This window comes from Microcaecilia unicolor, chromosome 4 (assembly GCF_901765095.1).
Source record: "Microcaecilia unicolor chromosome 4, aMicUni1.1, whole genome shotgun sequence".
Classification (NCBI taxonomy): Eukaryota; Metazoa; Chordata; class Amphibia; order Gymnophiona; family Siphonopidae; genus Microcaecilia; species Microcaecilia unicolor.
The window spans coordinates 293515383-293538400 of NC_044034.1; the positions used below are offsets into that span (position 1 = coordinate 293515383).

A 23018-nucleotide genomic window follows, 5' to 3' on the forward strand; every position below is an offset into this window, starting at 1 on the left:
AGAGCTCGGTAATTAGTTGACTTGTTTAGGATGTTTTTTACTAGACTGTTGAAATCCTTTGGACCTCCCAATGTTACTGGGCATGTAGGGCAAGCGTGCTGGCACCTTTTTTTGCATGGTACATTTGGGGACTGGTTGCCAGCACTGGTGATTTACATACAGAAGGAAGCAGACTAGAATTCTGTCCAACTTTGTATCCATTTCCATATGACCTTGTTACTGGTGGAACAAAATAAATCACTAAACCAATAAAAACTGTGGTTTGTTTAAAGGTAAATGCTGATCACAGAAACATATAGATGTTAGGTTTGAGGGAGGGATCAAAAGCATTCAGTGGAGATGAGCATTCTGAAAAACAAGAAAAAAAAAAGACTTTTTAGAATAGGTTATTGTGAAAATACCACAAGTTTGGTTCTGTAACCTGTTTAGTAAAGGGATGCATTCATCACATTAGTACTATAACGTTTTTTTTTTTTGATCTGGTAGTTTGCTGCTGCTGCATTGGACCTCTCAGTTCAGTCAGAACCAGGACTGGGATCCTTACACCATGAGCTTTCGTTACAGCCACTTAGGAGATTTTTCTTCTCCCAAAAGTACCTACTCTGGCAGTGAACCCTAAATCCTGTCATTAAGCAGCACAAACTGCTAGGGTTGTGGTACCCACCTAAGAGTCAATGGGCTGAGTGGTAGTTGCCACATGTGTAAGCTACCGTGAGTGTTGGCCCTGAAGTCCGTTGTTAGCCAAAGGAAGATGTCCCCGAGAACACCGAGGGACAGAGGTCCTAGGGATGGCAGCAGACCTGATTTTGGCAGGAACTTTTATCAACTTGTATGCAATCTGTGTCAAGTCTGGGGCCTCAGAGCCCCAGATAATTATGCTGCCAATGCAGGCAGAAATTGCATTAATGAGTGGGAGGCCTCATGTATGGGGGGGAGAGCTGCCCATGTACAAAGCCTTTTGCTGAGGAAGGCAGGTAAGCATGATTTTGTTGGGTTTTGGAGTGGCTCCCAAGAGTCAGACTAGGATCAGATTTGGAAGATGATAGGCCTGAGGTAGAGACTTGCACAGGAACGGGGTCCATGGGGACGGAAGCAGTTCCCTGGGGGTTCCCGTAGAAGTGTAAGCTGTATCTGTACCAGCCTCTCACCTACTGAGTACAAGCTTTTTGAGTGCTGTCTCATTGCTTTAACAGCACAGATGCAGGAGGTGGTAGAGAGACAAATGGTGACAGACTTCAAAAAGGTGTAGGATGAACACAGGCTCTCTAATTAGAAAATGAAAGTTATTAAAAAAAAAAAAAAAACCCTAAACTTAAATGACTGTATGTGTGTGGTTGTGTGCTGTGAAGAAGCAGAAGAATTTGGGCTGGTACTGGGCAGACTTGTATGGTGTCTGTATCATATATGGCATTCTGGTTTAAGATGAGCTGGATAGGGCTTAGACAGCAATTTCAGTGGCTGGAACACGAGGTTGATGCTGGGCAGACTTTTTTATGGTCTGTGTCCCACAAATGAGAAGACGAATAGGCTAGAGTGGGCTTTGATGGCAACTCCAGCAGTTAGTACATAAAGATAGGGCCTTGTGGACTTCTATGGTCTATGTCCCAGAAATGCCAAAGAAAGACCATAATCGAGTATGTAATATCGCATTCATTGTTGTTTTAATTATAAATTGATGTGGCTATTGGGCAGAATGGATGAACCATTCAGGTCTTATCTGCTGTCACTTACTATGTTACTATTAATCCTCTCTGCTCCTGGGCTAATGTGCAGACCTCAGCTCTGACACAGACATGAGAATCCAATGTTGGTGACATCTCAGCACAGTGCTAGTGAATCAGAGACAAGTCTTACATGTGCGCACCAGAGTGTTTCAACTTCTGTTCCTTCCTTGCCTGCGGTGCTGCAGCTTGAACCCAGAGAGAGACCGAGAGCACCTACCGGAATTTTTTTACGTACCATTAAATTCTCCGAGGACAAGCAGGCTGCTTGTTCTCACGACTGGGTGACGTCCACGGCAGCCCCCACCAACCGGAAAAAAGCTTCGCGGGACGGTCGGCACGCAGGGCACGCCCACCGCGCATGCGCGGCCGTCTTCCCGCCCGTGCGCGACCGCTCCCGCCAGTTCCTTTTTTTCCGCGTCTGGAGAGAGTCGTGCTTCGAACCGCTCTCTCTTTTTCAGCCGCCGGATTTTCGATCGCGTTTACGCGATCGCGCTATTTCTTAGTTTTTCGGTCTAGTTACCGCCCGGCTTCTTTTTAAAAAAAAAAAAAAGAAACCCTGCGCGTGTGGAGCACGCGCTCCCTTTTTCCCTCGCTTCCAGCGGGGACGCCGCGTTGCGGCCTAGTAGCCGCTCGGTCGTTTTCTTTTTCGTGGTGTGATTTCAGCCACCATTGACGACTTTGACTTCGCCGACGCGATTTTTCCGTCGATGTCCTCGAAGGTCCCGAGTGGATTTAAAAAGTGTGGTCGCTGCGGCCGGCCGATCTCGCAGACCGACACCCACGCTTGGTGCCTCCAGTGCCTCGGGCCGGAGCACAATATCAAGTCGTGTTCTCTGTGTCTCAGTCTCCGGAAACGGACTCAGGTTGCGAGGCAAGTTCTGCGGGACCGTCTTTTTGGAACTTGCGCCGGCCCCTCGACGTCGACCTCGAAGGCATCGGTATCGACGCCCGGCCCTTCGGTACCGGTATCGATGCCCGAGACATCGGCACCGATGGCAGCGACCCCAGGAGAACAGGTCCCGTCGGCCCGCCGGTCCTCCGGTGAGAGTGGGGGTGAGAGGCCGCGTGGGCAGTCGGCCCCGGTCACTCCCTCAGCTCGTGGGCCACGGGACCGAACCCTGTCTGACCCGGTACCTCGAGACCGAGGGGGATCGACCTCCTCCTCCTCCTCCATGCCCTCCGGCGCCGGTGACGGGCATCGCAAGAAAGATAAGAAGCGTCGCCCTCGGCGCATCCGGATATCGGAGAGGAGGCGACGCCGAAGCGTCATCGTCGGGAGGAGAGGTCTCCGTCGGTTGTGGAGGTACCGACGCATCGGGGTTCCGGCACCTCGGTGCCGTCTCCTGGCTCCCAGCAGCTTCTGGCGCCGACACCCCTACCGACCCCACCGCCTTTCCCGGCAGCGGGCCTGGACGAGTGCCTCAGAGCCATCCTTCCGGGGATCCTGGAAGGGCTGATGCGCCAGGCTGTGCCGGCGCCGGGGGTGCTTGCGCCCTCGGCGCCGATGACTGTGGCGCCGGCGAGCTCTAGCCCGGCGCCGGGGCCGTCGACACCGCCGCCGCTTGCGGTGCCGGTCTCGACCGCCACGCAAGTGGAGTCGACGTCGATGGAGGGAGCTCCGTCCCCGCCGGCGCGGGAGTCCACCGCTCGACGACACCGAGACCCTGGTGCCTCGACGTCGAGCCGGGCCCGGTTCAGGACTCAGCTACATGAGCTTATGTCCGACACCGAGGATGAGGACTCGTGGGGGGAAGAGGAGGACCCTAGATATTTCTCCTCAGAGGAGTCTACGGGCCTTCCCTCGGACCCCACGCCTTCACCGGAGAGGAAGCTCTCACCTCCTGAGAGTCTCTCCTTTGCCTCCTTTGTGCGGGATATGTCTATCAGCATTCCCTTTCCCGTGGTCTCTGTGGAAGAGCCGAGGGCCGAGATGCTCGAGGTCCTCGACTATCCATCACCACCTAGAGAGTCCTCCACGGTACCGCTGCACAATGTCCTCAAGGAGACACTGCTTCGGAACTGGGTGCGACCTTTAACTAACCCCACCATTCCCAAGAAAGCAGAGTCCCAGTACAGGATCCACTCTGACCCAGAGTTAATGTGGCCCCAATTGCCCCATGACTCGGCGGTCGTGGATTCTGCTCTCAAGAGGGCACGGAGTTCGAGGGATACCGCCTCGGCGCCCCCGGGGCGGGAGTCTCGCACTCTGGACTCATTTGGGAGGAAGGCCTACCAATCCTCCATGCTCGTGACCCGCATCCAATCATATCTGCTCTATATGAGCATTCACATGCGGACCTATGTGCAACAACTGGCGGACCTGGTCGAGAAGCTCCCGCCGGAGCAGTCCAGGCCTTATCAGGAGGTGGTCAGGCAGCTGAAGGCGTGCAGAAAGTTCCTGTCCAGGGGTATCTATGACACCTGTGACGTGGCATCTCGTGCTGCGGCCCAAGGTATAGTGATGCGCAGGCTCTCATGGCTGCGTGCCTCTGACCTGGACAACCGCACCCAGCAGAGACTGGCCGACGTCCCTTGCCGGGGGGATAACATTTTTGGTGAGAAGGTCGAGCAGATGGTGGACCAACTGCATCAGCGGGAAACCGCTCTCGACAAGCTCTCCCACCGGGCGCCTTCAGCATCCACCTCCACAGGTGGACGTTTTTCCCGGGCCCGGCAGGCTGCACCCTATTCTTTTGCGAAGCGTAGGTACAACCAGCCGGCCCGAAGGCCTCGTCAGGGACAGCCCCAGCGCGCTCGTTCTCGTCAACAGCGTGCGCCTAAGCAGCCCCCGGTGCCTCCACAGCAGAAGCCGGGGACGGGCTTTTGACTGGATCCACGGGAACATAGCCGCCCTACAAGTGTCCGTACCGGACGATCTGCCGGTCGGAGGGAGGTTAAAATTTTTTCACCAAAGGTGGCCTCTCATAACCTCCGACCAGTGGGTTCTCCAAATAGTGCGGTGCGGATACGCCCTGAATTTGGCCTCCCTGCCTCCAAATTGTCCCCCGGGAGCTCAGTCTTTCAGCTCCCATCACAAGCAGGTACTTGCAGAGGAACTCTCCGCCCTTCTCAGCGCCAATGCGGTCGAGCCCGTACCACCCAGGCAGGAAGGGCAGGGATTCTATTCCAGGTACTTCCTTGTGGAAAAGAAAACAGGGGGGATGCGTCCCATCCTAGACCTGAGAGGCCTGAACAAATTCCTGGTCAAAGAAAAGTTCAGGATGCTTTCCTTGGGCACCCTTCTGCCAATGATTCAGAAAAACGATTGGCTATGTTCCCTGGATTTAAAGGACGCATATACTCACATACCGATACTGCCAGCTCACAGACAGTATCTCAGATTCCGCCTGGGCGCACGGCACTTTCAGTATTGTGTGCTGCCCTTTGGGCTCGCCTCTGCCCCACGAGTGTTTACCAAGTGCCTCGTGGTGGTAGCGGCCTACCTACGCAAGCTGGGAGTGCACGTGTTCCCATATCTCGACGATTGGCTGGTCAAGAACACCTCGGAGGCAGGAGCCCTCCGGTCCATGCAGTGCACTATTCAACTTCTGGAGCTGCTGGGGTTTGTGATAAATTACCCAAAGTCCCATCTCCAGCCATCCCAGTCTCTGGAATTCATAGGAGCGCTGCTGAATACCCAGACGGCTCAGGCCTACCTTCCCGAAGCGCGGGCCACCAATCTCCTGGCCCTGGCTTCGCAGACCAGAGCGTCTCAGCAGGTCACAGCTCGGCAGATGTTGAGACTTCTGGGTCATATGGCCTCCACAGTTCATGCGACTCCCATGGCTCGTCTTCACATGAGATCTGCTCAATGGACCCTAGCTTCCCAGTGGTTCCAAGCCACCGGGAATTTAGAAGATGTCATCCGACTCTCCACCAGTTGCCGCACTTCACTGCTCTGGTGGACCATCCGGACCAATTTGACCCTGGGACGTCCATTCCAAATTCCGCAGCCCTCGAAAGTGCTGACGACGGATGCATCTCGCCTGGGGTGGGGAGCTCATGTCGATGGGCTTCACACCCAGGGTCTGTGGTCCCTCCAGGAAAAGGATCTACAGATCAACCTCCTGGAGCTCCGAGCGATCTGGAACGCACTGAAGGCTTTCAGAGATCGGCTGTCCTACCAAATTATCCAAATTCGGACAGACAATCAGGTTGCAATGTATTACGTCACCGTCGGGATGTGGCGTTGGGCGTGCCGGTTCGGCATGCTTCTCCAAGCCACGTACCTGGCAGGCGTAAACAACAGTCTGGCCGACAGACTGAGCAGAGTCATGCAACCGCACGAGTGGTCGCTCCATTCCAGAGTGGTACGCAAGATCTTCCGAGAGTGGGGCACCCCCTCGGTGGATCTTTTCGCCTCTCAGACCAACCACAAGCTGCCTCTGTTCTGTTCCAGACTTCAGACACACGGCAGGCTAGCGTCAGATGCCTTTCTCCTTCATTGGGGGACCGGCCTCCTGTATGCTTATCCTCCCATACCTTTGGTGGGGAAGACCTTACTGAAGCTCAAGCAGGACCGCGGCACCATGATTCTGATAGCGCCCTTTTGGCCCCGTCAGATCTGGTTCCCTCTTCTTCTGGAGTTGTCCTCAGAAGAACCGTGGAGATTGGAGTGTTTTCCGACTCTCATTTCGCAGAACGACGGAGCGTTGCTGCACCCCAACCTTCAATCCCTGGCTCTCACGGCCTGGATGTTGAGGGCGTAGACTTCGCTGCGTTGGGTCTGTCTGAGGGTGTCTCCCGGGTCTTGCTTGCCTCTAGGAAGGATTCCACTAAAAAGAGTTACTTTTTCAAGTGGAGGAGGTTTGTCGTTTGGTGTGAGAGCAAGGCCCTAGAACCTCGTTCTTGCCCTGCACAGAACCTGCTTGAATACCTTCTGCACTTATCAGAGTCTGGCCTCAAGACCAACTCAGTAAGGAATCACCTTAGTGCTATTAGTGCTTACCATTATCGTGTGGAAGGTAAAGCCATCTCTGGAGTGCCTTTAGTCGTTCGATTCATGAGAGGCTTGCTTTTGTCAAAGCCCCCTATCAAGCCTCCTACAGTGTCATGGGATCTCAACGTCGTCCTCACCCAGCTGATGAAACCTCCTTTTGAGCCACTGAATTCCTGCCATCTGAAGTACTTGACCTGGAAGGTCATTTTCTTGGTGGCAGTTACTTCAGCTCGTAGGGTCAGTGAGCTTCAAGCCCTGGTAGCTCATGCTCCGTATACCAAATTTCATCACAACAGAGTAGTGCTCCGCACCCACCCAAAGTTCCTGCCGAAGGTGGTGTCGGAGTTCCATCTTAACCAGTCAATTGTCTTGCCAACATTCTTCCCCAGGCCGCATACCCGCCCTGCTGAACGTCAGTTGCACACATTGGACTGCAAGAGAGCATTGGCCTTCTACTTGGAGCGGACACAGCCCCACAGACAGTCCGCCCAATTGTTTGTTTCTTTCGACCCTAACAGGCTAGGGGTCGCTGTCGGGAAACGCACCATCTCCAATTGGCTAGCAGATTGCATTTCCTTCACTTACGCCCAGGCTGGGCTGGCTCTTGAGGGTCATGTCACGGCTCATAGTGTCAGAGCCATGGCAGCGTCAGTGGCCCACTTGAAGTCAGCCACTATTGAAGAGATTTGCAAGGCTGCGACGTGGTCATCTGTCCACACATTCACATCACATTACTGCCTCCAGCAGGATAACCGACGCGACAGTCGGTTCGGGCAGTCGGTGCTGCAGAATCTGTTTGGGGTGTAAATCCAACTCCACCCTCCAGGACCCGAATTTATTCTGGTCAGGCTGCACTCTCAGTTAGTTGTTCTTCGTAGGTCAATTTTCTGTTGTTCCCTCGCCGTTGCGAGGTTCAATTGACCTGGGTTCTTGTTTTGAGTGAGCCTGAGAGCTAGGGATACCCCAGTCGTGAGAACAAGCAGCCTGCTTGTCCTCGGAGAAAGTGAATGATACATACCTGTAGCAGGTGTTCTCCGAGGACAGCAGGCTGATTGTTCTCACCTACCCTCCCTCCTCCCCTTTGGAGTTGTGTGTTTCATCTTTTGCTAGTCATTCAACTGGCGGGAGCGGTCGCGCACGGGCGGGAAGACGGCCGCGCATGCGCGGTGGGCGTGCCCTGCGTGCCGACCGTCCCGCGAAGCTTTTTTCCGGTTGGTGGGGGCTGCTGCAGACGTCACCCAGTCGTGAGAACAATCAGCCTGCTGTCCTCGGAGAACACCTGCTACAGGTATGTATCATTCACTTTCTTGTGGGACTGGGTACGGAAAGATTAAATTCTTGTGGGGATGGGCACAATGCTATCATGAAACCTCCCCTCCCCAGAAATTATTCAGTTCAAGTCCACTACAATTAGTAGTTCCAATTCTCATAACAAAGGAGAATAAAGGAAAAATATTAAGAAAAGATTCAGTACGTTCAAATTCCTCTATTACTCTGTAACCCATAGATGCAATAAAATGAAAAGATATACAATAAAATAAAGTGATGTGTGAAATATAATGTACAATATAAAAACATATAGACCACCAAGCTATTAAAATTGTTTTAAAATATATACCACAACTCTGACTCAAGAAGACTCAGACTCTGTCATCCATAATTGTCTGACAACACACAGAAAAAAAAGTAAAAATAAAAGTCACAATTAATACCTTATACACCAACATACCAGCCCTACGGAAAATGCAGACCATCAACAATATGAAGCTAGCAAGGGATCATAATATCACAATTCTCATGTAGAGCCACAAAACACCCTTTTAGAGGTATGACACACTACCTCTAAAAGGGTGTTTTGGCTCTACACCCTTTTTGTTGTTTGGTGCCACCTTAGTAAGGCCAACACACAATCTCTCCACTGCAAAACACTATACACAAACTTGTGCAAAAACACACTCATAACCTTAACAAACCATAAACAGCACTAATTCCAAAGACAGGATGAGCTACAACCTTATGTGTGGCGTGGAAAGGCAACTAATTACATCGGGCTCTAAAACACCAGTGCACAACCTAGTGAAAAAAAAAAAAGGGGCTGCAAACTATACGCTAGCAGAATACTGCACCTTCCTTAATCACACCTGAAAAACACATGAAGGCAAAATACTGAATGTTACCTCAAGAAGTCAGACTCAGCATGCAGCAATACTACAAAAATTGAAACTTCCATGAAAAATATCACAGATGCACATTTCCAAAAACTGACATATTCCAGTTAATCCTGAATAAAATAGTTTTTCTACCTTTGTTGTCTGGTGACTTTGTTTTTCTGATCATGCTGGCTCCGTATCCGATTGTGCTGCTATCTGTCCTCTTAACTCCGTTTCCAGGGCTTCCTTTCCATTTATTTCTTCACTTTCTGCCTTTCTTCTTCATTTCTTGCCCTACATCTGTAAGTAAAAGCTGGGTCCTCTGCAGACTTGACTGTCCAGTGGATCCAGCTTCTGCCTATTTTCTATATCCATGTGCACTTTTTCTCTTCTCTTCCTTTTCCCTCACCTCATCTCCTTCCTCACTCTTCCCTCGCCTCTATCCATGTCCAGCATTTCTTCTCTGTCCTCCATCCCCCATGTCCAGTGACCCTCCTGTCATCCATCTATGTCCAGCAACCCCCGTCCCCTCTGCCCTCCACCTATGTTCAGAAACCCCCTCCCCTCCATCCACCCATGTCCAGTGATGTGACTCCTCGTTCCCCTGCTCCCCCTCCCTCCAGCCATCTGAGCCCCCCCCGCCAAACGTCCCTCTTCTGCCACCTGACCCGCCAGCACCTCAACTGAGCCAGCATTTTTAAAAAAATCTACAAGAGGCGGTGCCTCGTGTCTGAGTAAAAGAAGAAAAATCACTTTGTCCGTTGGCCGGCCTTCCCTCATATCCCGCCATTGCGGAAGTTACATCAGAGGGCGGGACATGAGGGAAGGCCAGCCGACGGACGAAGCGATTTTTCTTCTTTTACTCAGACGCAAGGCACCGCCGCTTGTAGATTTTTTTAAAATGCTGGGTGCGGTGCTGGCGGGTTGGGTGGCAGAAGAGGGTCGTTTGGTGGGCGGGGGGGGGGCTCAGGTGGCTGGAGGTAGGGGGAGTAGGGGAACGAGGAGAGTCGCGGTGCTGGACGTGGGTGGTCGGAGAGGCGAAGCACAGTTGAGGCGCGCCGGCCGGGGCCCTATGCGGCCGCCTCTGCCTAAGACTGGCCCTGCTTGTGTTTAGGTGTCAGGAGGAACTTATGCTTTGCTAAAATCTTTCTTCTACTATGCTGGACAATCCTCTCACAACAAAAGCCAGGGGAACCATAGAAGAGATACAGCAGTAGGGATCTTGAACGATGAAAGTGAGGGTCCCAGCTAAAGCTTTCTGAATTTAATGTCACACAGTACTTTGGAAGTATAGCACTGTGAGAGCAACTTGTCAAAGGGCCAGAGGCTAGTGTTGTGCATGTCAAGAGCTCTGCCTGCAGTAAGCAGTTCACCATTGGGAGGGGGGAGGAGGAAAAGGCCAATGGATAAAAGGACCTGGGTGCAGAGTAGGCACTAAAACCCATTCTGAAACATCTTGCTATGTGTTACTGCGCTAGCAAAAAGCTCTAATCGCCCACTGCAACCCTGATAGATGGTTTTGTATCAAACACTGATTGAGCTGTTTCTGTGAGGGTGTTTTGATAAGCATCATTTGCAACTTAGCTCAATAATTTTTCCTAGAAATAATAATAAAAAAAAAAAACTAAATCAGGGTGCACCATATAAAATGCTACATTGTCCTGTCCCTTTAGAATGCCTTGTTGCCCAACTGATCTTGCAGCCTTTTTTTTTTTTTTGCACTCAAGCTCTGTATGCCAAATTGTGATGCTATATGGAAAACCCTGAATTGGTGCAAGCACTATGCTTTGGGCCTAAAAGTATTTCAGACATCCAAAGGCTGGTGTGGAAATTAGCGCTACCTTTAAGTAGCGATTGAAGAATTTATAATTCACTGGAATCCATGGCTGAGACAAGTGTCAGAACTTAACAGGGTGGCTGTACTGTAGTTTTTGGGTATTTTAACAACCATTCAACACTCAGTAGAACTGTGCTTATGGGAATATTTAATCTGCCCATCACCTGCAATCCTGCAATTAACCCTATTGAAAATGGACCTGAATCAGATGAAGGTGAGATCCTTTTTTTATTTCTTTGGGTTAGCAGTTTCTTTTGCATCTTTGGGCTTCCAGCTGAACCAGTTTCTCTTTTAGGTAAGATGCCAGGAGCTGTCATTCACATCTATTTATGCATTTAGCTCACCCCTTTTTGCCCAAGGCATGTATTTTCCCTGTCCCTAGTGGACTCAATCTAAGTTTGTACCTAAGACAATGGAACATTAAGTGATTTACCCAGGGTCAAAAACAGCCACTGCGACGCTGCTGCTCTAGCCATTAGGCTACTCTTCCATGCCACCTAATGTTATTTTATAAAGACCGTTCCCTTCCTCCCCCTCCCCCCCCACAACTGAGGTATTTATTCATGGAACTGTAGAGAAGTGCCACAGCGCTGGCCATTCCTTGCTTGTTCTAAACATACATAATACATAGTAACTAGATGACGGCAGAAAAAGACCTGCATGGTCCGTCCAGTCTGCCCAAGAAGATAAATTCATATGTGCTACTTTTTATTTGTACCTGTGCACAGACCGTATAAGTCTGCCTAGCACTATCCCCACCTCCCAACCAGCCCTGCCTCCCACCACCAGCTCTGGCACAGACCGTATAAATGGTATGAAATGTTAATAGATGTCAAGAACAATGTAGAACATTGGTCTGTATGCTTTTGGTACAGCTCCCAATAGCACAGGAAACCAGTGTCACTAAACACAGATTTAAAATCTGAACAAGAGTTTAGTGCTCTGCTGCATTCAAGCAGCAACATTAAATGAATTCTAGTACCTTTATAAGTAGAAAATATTTTCACCAGGGAGTAAATGTGGATATTTAAAAAAAAAAAAAAATCATTTTATTGAGAAGGTAAAAGTAAAACTGAGAACCTGGAGGTGATAAGGTTTATAAGTTTATATACTTCACCGCAGCCTAGGAATCAACTGCAGTATCATGAACCACCTCATGCTGGTGGTCCCCTAAGTGACTCTTAATCTGACTACAAGGACCCTGCCACAGACACCAGATGGCAGCAAAGAAAACACAATGTGAATTGTCAGAGGTAGGTACCCTGAAAGAGAACCAGTGTTAAGCAAACAGCCCAAAGAGGATAAGGGAAAGCCCTTTTAGCATTTTTATTAGTAGTGAAAAGTTGTGTGATGATGCATAAAATTATTCATTATGTAAGACAATGAGGTCCCAAGGTACTCCCAGGCTAAGATGTGTTAGGTTTGGGGGCACATAATTCCAAAATTGTAGGCAGTCTGCACACATTTTTCTTCCTGAGCCTAAAGTTTTCCTTTTGCTACTTTGGACCTTCAGCTCAATCCAAAGCAGGACTGGGATCTAGTTCAGAGAGTCTTTCTTCACAACCGTCATGGAATTTCTTCCCCTATTTTATATTCTAGTCACTACACCAGCAGTCCTAGCCATTGGAACTCTAAAATCATGAGCCCTGAAACAAGCAACTGTCACCCTTGAAAAGATATAAACACCTCCCTTCCCCCTTCCCCCCCCCCCCCCCACCCCCCCCCCACACACACTCTCTAGCAGATCAGAGAAGCCACTGAACTGGGTACAGTTAACTTATTAACCTTCGTACAACAGTATATCAGTAAGTTTACATCAAGTAGATTTCGGACCAAACTCTTTGAAATTTGCATAACATCCCCACAGTATAATTTGTTAACCTGCTTCAGCCCCCTCCCCACCCCCAGCTTCTAACTTTGTTATATTGTCAGATTAGCATTTTCCAGTGGTTCTGCCATTCAATTGGTTTAGTGCATGAAAAGCAGTTTCTTGTTCTTGCACCAGGTGCTGGATGGAGATTAAGTATTTACCCATTACAGTTGCTGCTTGTGACGAGAGAGACCTAGTGACGCCACTCAAGTCTTTTTTAACAGTCTACCCAGACTTCCTGTGTTACATCCATAGCACCATTCAGCAGCTTTTTTTGTAGTCACCAACCCATTCTTGCCCTTCATTTAACTGCCATTGGGGGATAAACTGCAGCCTTCAGCACAAGATGATCTTCTGGCCCAAGATCTGTCCTCCTTCACAAGCTGGATAACACAGGCCCTCGGAACAGCTGTTGCCATCCAGTTACAATATTGCAGGATCATTTATGCTGCCACCTCTGGGGAAGAGGCCTGTGCACATTGCAGGACAGGTTCTGAGGAGAAACAGCATTGCAATGAGTTCAAGCAAATGGCTCTTATAAAATTACTCTGCAGCAGAAGCCAGGATGATAATCCTGCCCAATCGATGCAATACCCTACTCCTGAGGGAATACTGTGCAAAACGTTTGAAAATTCTGCACTGTTTATTTAGAGTGATTTCACACAGAATTTCCCCATCATAAGGCCTGAAATTCCCTCCCACCTTTTTCCTCCTCAGTTCCATATCTCTCTCCCAGCAAGATCCCTAATTCTATCTGCCCCAAAAATTTTCTCTCTAATGCAGTATCACCATTTCTCCCTCTCCCACTCACTTTTCTCCACCGCTCCCCAGCTACCACTGTACCTCTCCCCCACCCACCCCATGGCACGCTGTCAAGCTTTATCTCCCCCCACCGCCACATCCTTAAGCTTGTTATGCCCCCACCACAATCTCAGCTTTATCTGCTGTCTCTCGAATCGGCATAGCACTTTCACCTTTTGTTGTCCCCCCAATCCCAATAAGTAATGCCATACTGGGAAAAGGCCAAAGGTCCATCGAGCCCAGCATCCTGGCCCCGATAGTGGCCAATCCAGGTCAAGGGAACCTGGCAAGCTACCCAAACGTACAAACATTTTAAACATCTTATTCCCAAAATTGTGGATTTTTCCCAAGTCCATTTAGTAGTGGTATATGGACTTGTCCTTTAGGAAACCGTCCAACCCCTTTTTAAACTCTGCCAAGCTAACCGCCTTCACTACATTCTCTGGCAACGAATTCCAGAGTTTAATTACACGTTGGGTGAAGAAACATTTTCTCCTATTTTTTTTAAAATTTACTACACTCTCACCTTGCTCTGTCCCCCTCCCTCCCCATGGCACACAATTTGCCACCTCCCCTCCTTCGCCATGGCACACAATTTGTTCTGTTGCCTTCCCCCCCCCCCCATAGCACACGCACCTTGCTCTGCTGCTCCTCCTCCTATCATCCCTTGGCACATTCAACGAGAATTAGCAGCTTACTTTCTCTCCCTCGGTGACTGCGTGGTGAGGAGGAAGTGAACTGCTACACATTGGGTCACTTCCTCCTCCTCTGCCAGCCCTAGACCTGACTGTTTAAATGAAACACAGAGCTGTTCAAAGACTCTCACAGCTGGGTCTAGGGCCAGCAGAGGAAGAAGAAATGACCCAATGTGCAGCGGTTCACTTCCTCCCCCTCTTGCAGTGCAATCGCAGTGGAGAGATCTTCACATCAAATTCAGAACTCTGTGTGTTCTGTGGGGGTGGGGAATTCTGCACAAATTCTACACTGTGAAGTTGCACAGAAATCCCCCAGGTATAACACACTATTTGTACTGCTCACTGCTATAGTCTAGAGACATTTCTTGTTCACTGGTTACCAAATAGTGCAGCCAACCATAGCAGAAGTGAGCAAAAGACACTGCAGGTAATTCACGTGTATCCTATTCAGTCTCTTCTATCTCCCCAAACAGGCCCTTTTATAAGTACAGTAAGTCCTGAGTAAAATCTATGTCACAGCACACACAGTCCTGCACTATTGCTTATTTACTTTTTTTTTTCCATTAAGTTTGTTCACAGTGTCCGAGGGCTGTAGTCTGCCAGCACATAGGCAGAACACGAGAGCTTCAACAGTGGTTTTGTCCAGTAACGCAAACTGTAATTTAAAAGTAGATGGCTTACAAAGAAAGCCAGTGAACAGAGGGACTTTACACTGCAAACACTTTGTTCATGTAACTCTGGGGGCAGTCATAGCCCAAAGTGACTAACAGCAGCACATCACTTAGGCCATTCCCCAAGTCAGACTCAGATGTTGTATTTCCCTTACAGCAGTGCCACCTCACTGGCACAATCAGAATAAGGCACATACTAGCTGCTGTGTGGTGGAATGTGTAGCTAGCAGAGTCATGCTGTGAAATGCTCCAGGTTACCAAGCTCAGACCATACTGTTACAAAAAGATAATCACCAAGACTTAGTGGAACTTTAAGTTGAAAGCTGAAAGGAAAGTGCTTTGTAAGGATTTAATTATTTTCTGTAGTCTCTTTGTTTGGGATAATCTTGACTGAGGCAGCTATAATAAATAAAAGGGAAGGTATTAAAAGTGCAGTGTTCATCCTTCTTGGTCCTGGAGTGCGCTAGCAGAAATTAGATTGTACCTGCTAATTTACTTTTCTTGAGCTCTCCAGACCATTCCTGATGAGTGGGTAATATGCACTCCTACCAGCAGAGGGAGACAGAGAACTACTGAATAGTGACCTTACAAAGCAGCTGTGCAACCCCCCACCTACTCAATATTTTGAATAGCAAAGCCAAGAGATGAACAATCATAACATGAACACAATAGGAACAGGTAAGGAACCTCCAAACACAGGGAGCACCCATACAGAATGGCCATTAGCACCAAAGACCAACACAACAAACCTGAATATAAGCAGAGACCAGACTCAGTAGAGTCCCAGAACCACCTGATCCCAATGCAACACTACTCACCAGGGTGAGGTTGGGAATGATCTACAGAGACTCAAGGAAAGTAAATTAGCAGGTAATATCTAATTTCTCCTTCCCTATCGTCTACTCCAGACCATTCCCGACGAGTGGGAAATATCCAAGCAGTACTTAACGAGGGTGGGAAAGTCTTCTAGCTAACATCAACGCCCCAAAAGAAGCATCTTGATGTACCTGGACATCCAGCCAATGTCTCACAAAGGAATGCAGAGACGACCAAGTCGAAGCCCTGCAAATATCCTGCAGTGGAATAAGAGAATGCTCTGCCCAAGAAGAAGCCTGCGCCCCTGTGGAATGTGACCTCAACGCTGGCAGCACTGGCTTACCAGCTAGCATGTACATGGATGCAATTGCCTCCTTAATCCAGTGGGCAATCATGGCCTTTGATGCTGCCTCCCCTTTATGTAGCCCTCCAAAACAGAAAAACAAGCAATCCATCTTGAGGAACTTCTCTGTCTGAGCAATATAGCACCGCAGAACCCTACGGACATCAAGAATTCCCACGGAGACTCCTCTCTAGGAAAGGAGAGGCTAAAGGGGCTAGGGTTCTTCAGTGTGCAGAAAAGTTGGCTGAGGGGAGATATGATAGAGGTCTACAAAATAATGAGTGGAGTGGAATGGGTAGACGTGAATCGTTTGTTTAAGCTTTCCAAAAATACTAGGACTAGGGGGCATGCAATGAAGCTAGAAAGTGGTAAATTTAAAACAAATTGGAGAAAATATTTCTTCACTAAACATGTAATTAAACTCTGGAATTCGTTGCCAGAGAATATAGTAAAATTGGTTAGCTTAGCAGGGTTTAAAAAAGGTTTGGATGGTTTCCAAAAGGAAAAGTCCATTGACCATTATTAAAATGGACTTGGGGAATATCCACTGCTTATTTCTAGAATAAGCAGCATAAAATGTATTGTATTGTACTGTTCTGAGGATCTTGCCAGGCACTTGTGACCTGGATTGGCCACTGTTGGAAACAGAATGCTAGGCTTGATGGACCTTTAGTCTGCCCCAGTATGGCAAAACTTATGTACCTATGTAAAACACGACACGTCCGAATGAAGAGCAAGGGACTGCCCTTGAACCAGTCCCCGAAAACACAACGCTGCCAGATGCACGCGACGGGAAGAAAGAGACAGCCTTTTCTCCAAGTCACAATGAAAGAAGTCCAAGATATTGCCCATAGAAGCCTGAGGGGAATTGATTTTACGCTCCTCGAACCACGCCTCAAAAACTCACCAAATGTGGATATGCACCAAGGACATGGAATGCTTCCTAGAACTCAACAGTGTGTAAATGACACAAGGCGAATAGCCCATCTTCAGCAACCGCACCCTCTCAACAGCCGTGCCATAGGCAAGAATTGAGCCATATCCGGCATCTGCACAGGACCCTGAAGAAGACCATCCTCTACTGGAAAACAAAGAGGCATTCTCATGCACAAGAGCATAAGATCTGCATACCGCTGACGCCTCGGCCAATCCGAGGCCACCAGCACCACACATCTCCCATGAAACTGGACATGCTGAAGAATGCGCCTGATGAGTGGCCATGGAAGAAACATGTACAGAAGCCCCTCCACCACTGGCTCTCTCCCCTCAAATGAAGAACTGAGTGGCCTTGGCATTGCCGGCCGTGGCCATGAGGTCCAAGACTGACTGGCCCCAACGCTGAGCAATGAAGTGAAAGGTGGAGAAAGCCAGAGACCACTCATCTGGATCAAGGAGATGACGACTGAGGAAATCTGCCTCCAGATTGTGGACCCTAGCCACATGCTTAACAGCAACTGCAAATGCTGCTCCTCCAATCCATCACAGCAATCATCTCCTGTGCTAACAGAGGACTCTTGGTCTCCCCTGCCGATTGGTATAAGCCACTGCCATGGTGTTGTCCAACAACATTGGGATCTCTCTTCCGTGCACCAGCTCCTGAAATTCCAACAGTGCCAGCAGAGTGGCCCGCATCTCTAGCCAATTGATGGACCATCGGGATTCCTCCACCGACCAATGCCCCTGCACCATTCGACCAAGACAACAGGCACCCCAGCCCAACAAACTGGCACCTGTTGTACTAGAATCCAATCTAGAGAATCCAGGGGCATACCCCGGCTCAGATGATGGAAGTCAAGCCACCACTGAAGACTGTGATGAACTGGGCGTCGGAAGGAAAGGCGGCAAGAGAGAGGGTCCAACTGCGGAGACCATCACGCTAACAGAACCACATGAAGAGGACAAATGTGAGCCTGCACCCATGGAACCACTTCTATGATGGCTGCCATGGATCCCAAGGCCTTCAGAATCTCCCATGCGGAAGGGCTCCCGGCCCCGAGACTGGATTTTCTGAATCCTGAGATCTGGAAGAAACACTTCCAACCTGAGTGTTGAAGCACACTCCCAAGTACTCCAGAGACTGACTAGGAACAAGAGAGCTCTTGCCCAAATTCACTACCCAGCCCGAGCTGGTCCACTTTGGCCATCATCGCCTGACTCTCCTCCACCAACTTGGCCCGAATCAACCAGTCATCCAGGTAAGGGTGAACCAGCACTCCATATCCTGCTGGAAGGAGACCGTCACCGTCACCACCACCACCTTGGAGAACGTCCAAGGAGCAATAGCCAGCCCAAAAGGCAACACTCGGAACTGGTAATGGCCCCTAAGAACCACAAAGTGGAGATAGCACTGATGATCCAGGAGAATCAGAATGTATAGGTATGCCTCCAATAGATCCAGGGACGTGAGGAATTCTCCCTTATTCACTGCAGTGATGACCGACAGCAAAGTTTCCATCTGAAAAGGCAAAACACACAAGGCCTATTTCATTTGTTTTAGGTCCAAAATTGGAAACAACCCTCCTTCATGGGCACCAAAAAGTAAACAGAATACCTCCCAGAGACTCTCTCGCCCAGAGGAACTGGAACCACTGCACACAACGCCAGAAGCTTGTCCGAAGTCTGACAAACCCACCTCTACCTTGACTGAGGACTTGCAGGGAGACACAAGGAAGGCGTCCAGAAGAGGGCGACGGAATTCCAGAGCATAACTGTACCTGATGATGTCGATGACCCACTGGTCCAAAGTCACCTGGGCTCACCTCTAGTAAAACTGCTGCAACCTGCTGCCAGTGGGACAAACCGGAAAATGGGCCCCCAAATCCTCATTGTGAGTGTCTGAAAGGCCAGAACCCCTTTGAGCACCGTCTCGCTCCCCCTTCCTCAACAACTCCCTTGAAAGGACTGACCTCTTCCAAAAATGACTCAGCTGAGGACCACCTCCCTTGCCCGGTCTATATTTCCACATCTCCAGAAGCACCCCATACTGGCCGCCCAGGAAGCCACCAGCGACCTGCCCTCAAAGTCACCCAATCTCTTGACCAACTTCTCCAACTCTTCTCCAAAGAGGAGCTTACCCTTAAAAGGAAGTTGACTCAGCTGAACCTTGGAAGACAAGTCCGCTGACCAGTTCCGAAGCCACAAGAAACGCTGCTCAGCTACCTCCTTTGCCCAGAGCAAATCATACAAGGTATCTGCCAAAAAGGCAGTACCAATCTCCAAATTAATGACCTTTGAAGACTCGAAAGAGTCTACCGACAGAGAATCCAACAAGCCCTTGGCCCACCTAAAGAAAGCTGGAACCTGCAAGAACAGGATCAAAACCTTGAAGGAGTGCTTCAAAAGCACCTCCATCCTGTGAGCCTATGGATCCTTAAGTGCTGTGCCCCCTTCCACAGGGATAGCCATCTTGTTAGTGACAGCTGTAACCAGCGCATCCACCTTAGGCAGCCGAAAAGATTTAAGTTCGCCTATGGAAGCTGGTAGAGATGTGCCATTGCTGCCCAATCCGCAATGGTGAGTCTGGCGTCTGCCACTTGGCCTCCACCAGCTCATGCAGTCCTCATATTAGGGAAAAGTCTGCAGAGACTTACGCACCCCTTTCAAGAGCACATCGCCCTTCCTAGGAGCTGGCAGCTGATCCTCTGAGAACTTAAGTACCCGAAGCACCTCAGAGACGAGATAAGTAACTCCTGCTGCCCGAAAATGCAGACCACAGAAAGGTCCTTGCCCAGGGGGAATCACAGAGGTCTCCTTCAGGGGATCCAACTCCCATAGCTCGTCTGTCCAAACCTACCTTCAATGGGTCTGACCCCAAGGAAAGGACCTCCTCCAAGTCCTCCTACAAGGACACCCAAGGCCACCTGGCCTGTAGAACCACAGCTAAGCCCCCAACCGAGGGTTCAAGGGATGTGTGGAAGGACCACTGGAGGACTCTCCCACCAAGTCTGGTGCAACAACAAAACAAATTTGGGGGAAAAAGGCGTAGAGCCCACAGAAGCATCATGCCAGGACATCCAAGGTCTCAGAACCTGAAGTTAAAATGGAGATGGTTCCTGCCAAAACCATGGGAGAAGTCACGCATGCTCCTGGACCCAACTCACTGACTGCAGCCTCCCTCGAAGCCTGCTGCGACTTCTCCATCATCGATGGCCCTGGAGACCCCTGCTCTGGAGCCGTTTCCTCGCACACGCAGCAAAGGCTGCTTGTCACATGGCACGCCACACACCACTGCACCTTTATGAAGGCGCAGTCATGCTCACTGCTCCTGACAGACCTTCACGAAACTGCCCCTCCCGGGTCCACGGTAGATACCGGAACCCACTGCCTTCAGGCTCTGCACTGCTTGAGCCAGATTTCTTTTTTTTTTTTTTTTTTTAATGACAAACATCACCTGACACTTCCTTATTACAGCTGCCTAAAGGAACTCCTCCCAGGCCATGCGGGGGAGGAGGCCAAGGCATGAACACCCATGGGAGGGGGGGGGGACCCGGCAACTGGAGTGTGCACCCCCAAGGATGCAGGAGCAAAGTCTGAGACCCTGTGCTTCTTCAAGTAGCCTTCAGAATCTCTCCTTTTTTGTGTGTGTCACTTAAAAGTCTGTAGAATACCCTGTTCAAATTCTTTCTTTTTTGTTAAACAGGGTCAAAAAGGCGCATCCAAAAACCAGACCACCGAGAGTTGCACGTACCAACCTCTCTCTGCTGGAGACTGAGAAATACTGAGGAGGTGGGGGGGGGGGGGGGGGGTTGCACAGCTCCTCTGTAGAAGTTCTCAGTCTCCTTCTGCTGGTAGGCGTGCATATTACCCACTCGTCCAGAGTAGAAAATAAGGAATGCTGCACTGGTCAGATGTTTTCTTATGGGGGATAAAAATTCAAATTGCCATATTGTGGATATTGCTTATGAAAAATTATTATTATTATTTTGCAACCCATTTTGCATGTACCCAGGAAAAGATGGGAAAGGAAGGAAATAAATGAATGAAATTAATTGTTAAACCAGAAGTAGTCCCTCCTTACCTGTTATAAGTACTTGTAGATGACTTTCTCTTCTACAGTCTGTACCTCCATGGTGACAGGACATTTGTAGAAAAAGCTAAGCAGTGTCTCTGTGTAGCCAAGCAGGAAATAGAACTTGTGTGGTGCCAGCTTCTGCACAAGTACTGCGCAGATGATGATGCGATTGGCACGGCGCTTGATCACAATTTCATTGGCTAGGCAACCATGGAAGGTACCAAAGATAAACTTTCGGATAAAGACATCCTCCACTGTCCGCTCTGATGCGCCATCTTCACCATCCAGGTTACCTGCAAGAAATGAGAGCTGAGAAGAATGCCTGGATTGAAAGCAGCCAGGATAGGGAGTAAAGTGTCATGGGAGTGCTGCTCAGGGCAGGAAGCACAGCAACTCAGGAATGAGATGTGGGGGGCACTGGGGAAGTGGGAAGCATTCAGGGAAGGAAAAAAAAAGGTGATTCACCAGCACTGAGGGGGAAGGGCAGGAAATGGGAAAACAGGTAGGGTGAATCCCTTCTAATAATTCAGCCACAAACAAACAAAAATTACAATTCTGCTCCCTCACTGTAGTTGTGTTTTTCCTAAGGAAATTTAGGGGCCTATTTACTAAGTTTTCTTAGTTGTTTATTGTAGCAAATAATGTACACTAACAGTTAATACAACACCTTAGTTATTAACATGTGGTAACTGCTGCATCTTACAATTAATGTGGAGGTAGTTGGTGCACATTAATTGTTAAACTGACAGACAATATGGTAGAGTTAACCCCACCTCAATAGGTGTAGTTAACTACACTGTTACCTGAAGTGCAATTAATGCATAACAAAGATCTTTGTTGTACATTTAACTGTATTGGAAGATGCAGGAAACATCCTCAAACCTTAATGTAGAAGTTTTGCAGTTACAATGTGGTAACTGCAAACCCTTAACACAGTTCAGTAAATAGGCCCTTAGTGGGCTGTATTTTTAAAAATGTTTTTAAAAGCTCCTTACCACTTAGTGATGCCCACCATTATCAATCTATATAATCTGTGAGAACAAGTAGATATAGCTGAGGATTATTTCATAAATGCAACAAGCATGGTTTAAAAAACTGCAATGGCTGAAGCTATATAATGGAAAGTTTAAAATCTTGCAAGGAATTTTTCACCAAAACCACCCCCTCCTGGCCACTTATCTTATTTATACTACAAAAACTTATTGCAAACACTCTCCTTTCAATTATATATTTTCAGATAAATTATTCATATTATGGACACAAAACTTAGCAGGCTTACTAATATTAGAGGCAGGTCTCTGGCTAGAGCAGAAGCTAATGATGATGAAAACAAACCTTTTCTGGAGATGGGAAGGCGGTAGAACGAGAGAGCATGAAATGAGATTGAAGGGGGCAGACTCAAGAAGAATGTCAGGAAGTATTTTTTCACGGAGAGGGTGGTGGATGCTTGGAATGCCCTCCCGCGGGAGGTGGTGGAGATGAAAACGGTAACGGAATTCAAACATGCGTGGGATAAACATAAAGGAATCCTGTGCAGAAGGAAGGGATCCTCAGGAGCTTAGCCTAGAATGGGTGGCAGAGCTGGTGGTTGGGAGGCGGGGCTAGTGCTGGGCAGACTTATTCGGTCTGTGCCGGGGCTGGTGGTTAGGAGGCGGGACCTAGTGCTGGGCAGACTTATACGGTCTGTGCCAGGGCTGGTGGTTGGGAGGCAGGACTAGTGCTGGGCAGACTTATACGGTCTGTGCCAGGGCTGATGGTTGGGCGGCAGGGTTAGTGCTGGGCAGACTTATACGGTCTGTGCCAGAGCTGGTGGTGGGAGGCAGGACTGGTAGTTGGGAGGCGAGGATAGTGCTGGGCAGACTTATACAGTCTGTGCCAGAGCTGGTGGTGGAAGGCGGGGATAGGACTGGCCAGACTTATACGGTCTGTGCCCTGAAGAGGACAGTACAAATAAAAAAAGTAGCATATATGAATTTATCTTCTTGGGCAGACTGGATGGACCGTGCAGGTCTTTTTCTGCCGTCATCTACTATGACTATGATTGAAGAAACAATCAGAAAAGTTCCTGTTTGTAATATTAGGGTGCCTGGGGATGTGGATAGATCCCTACGTTGTGGGCACCCATTTTTGGAGTTCTGTTTATTCATTATATTGAGGCATT

The 23018-nt window shown here is 49.1% G+C and overlaps 1 protein-coding gene across 2 annotated transcripts in view; it reads right to left on the reverse strand.

Annotated features, from left to right (window-relative positions):
- Nucleotides 1-87: 87 nt before the first annotated feature.
- MRPS24 (mitochondrial ribosomal protein S24) overlaps nucleotides 88-23018 on the reverse strand; it is a 32747-nt gene continuing 9816 nt past the window's right edge. Inside the window, exons 4-5 of one of the 2 annotated variants that reach the window (XM_030201713.1) lie at nucleotides 20864-21150; nucleotides 88-348 (exon numbers count right to left, since the gene is read on the reverse strand). In XM_030201713.1, coding sequence (XP_030057573.1) covers nucleotides 20867-21150 — 284 coding nt within the window. In that variant the 3' untranslated portion in view covers nucleotides 88-348; nucleotides 20864-20866. Of the gene's footprint in view, nucleotides 349-12372; nucleotides 13014-20863; nucleotides 21151-23018 lie in introns of those variants that run through there. The other variant, XM_030201712.1, reaches the window with a different exon arrangement.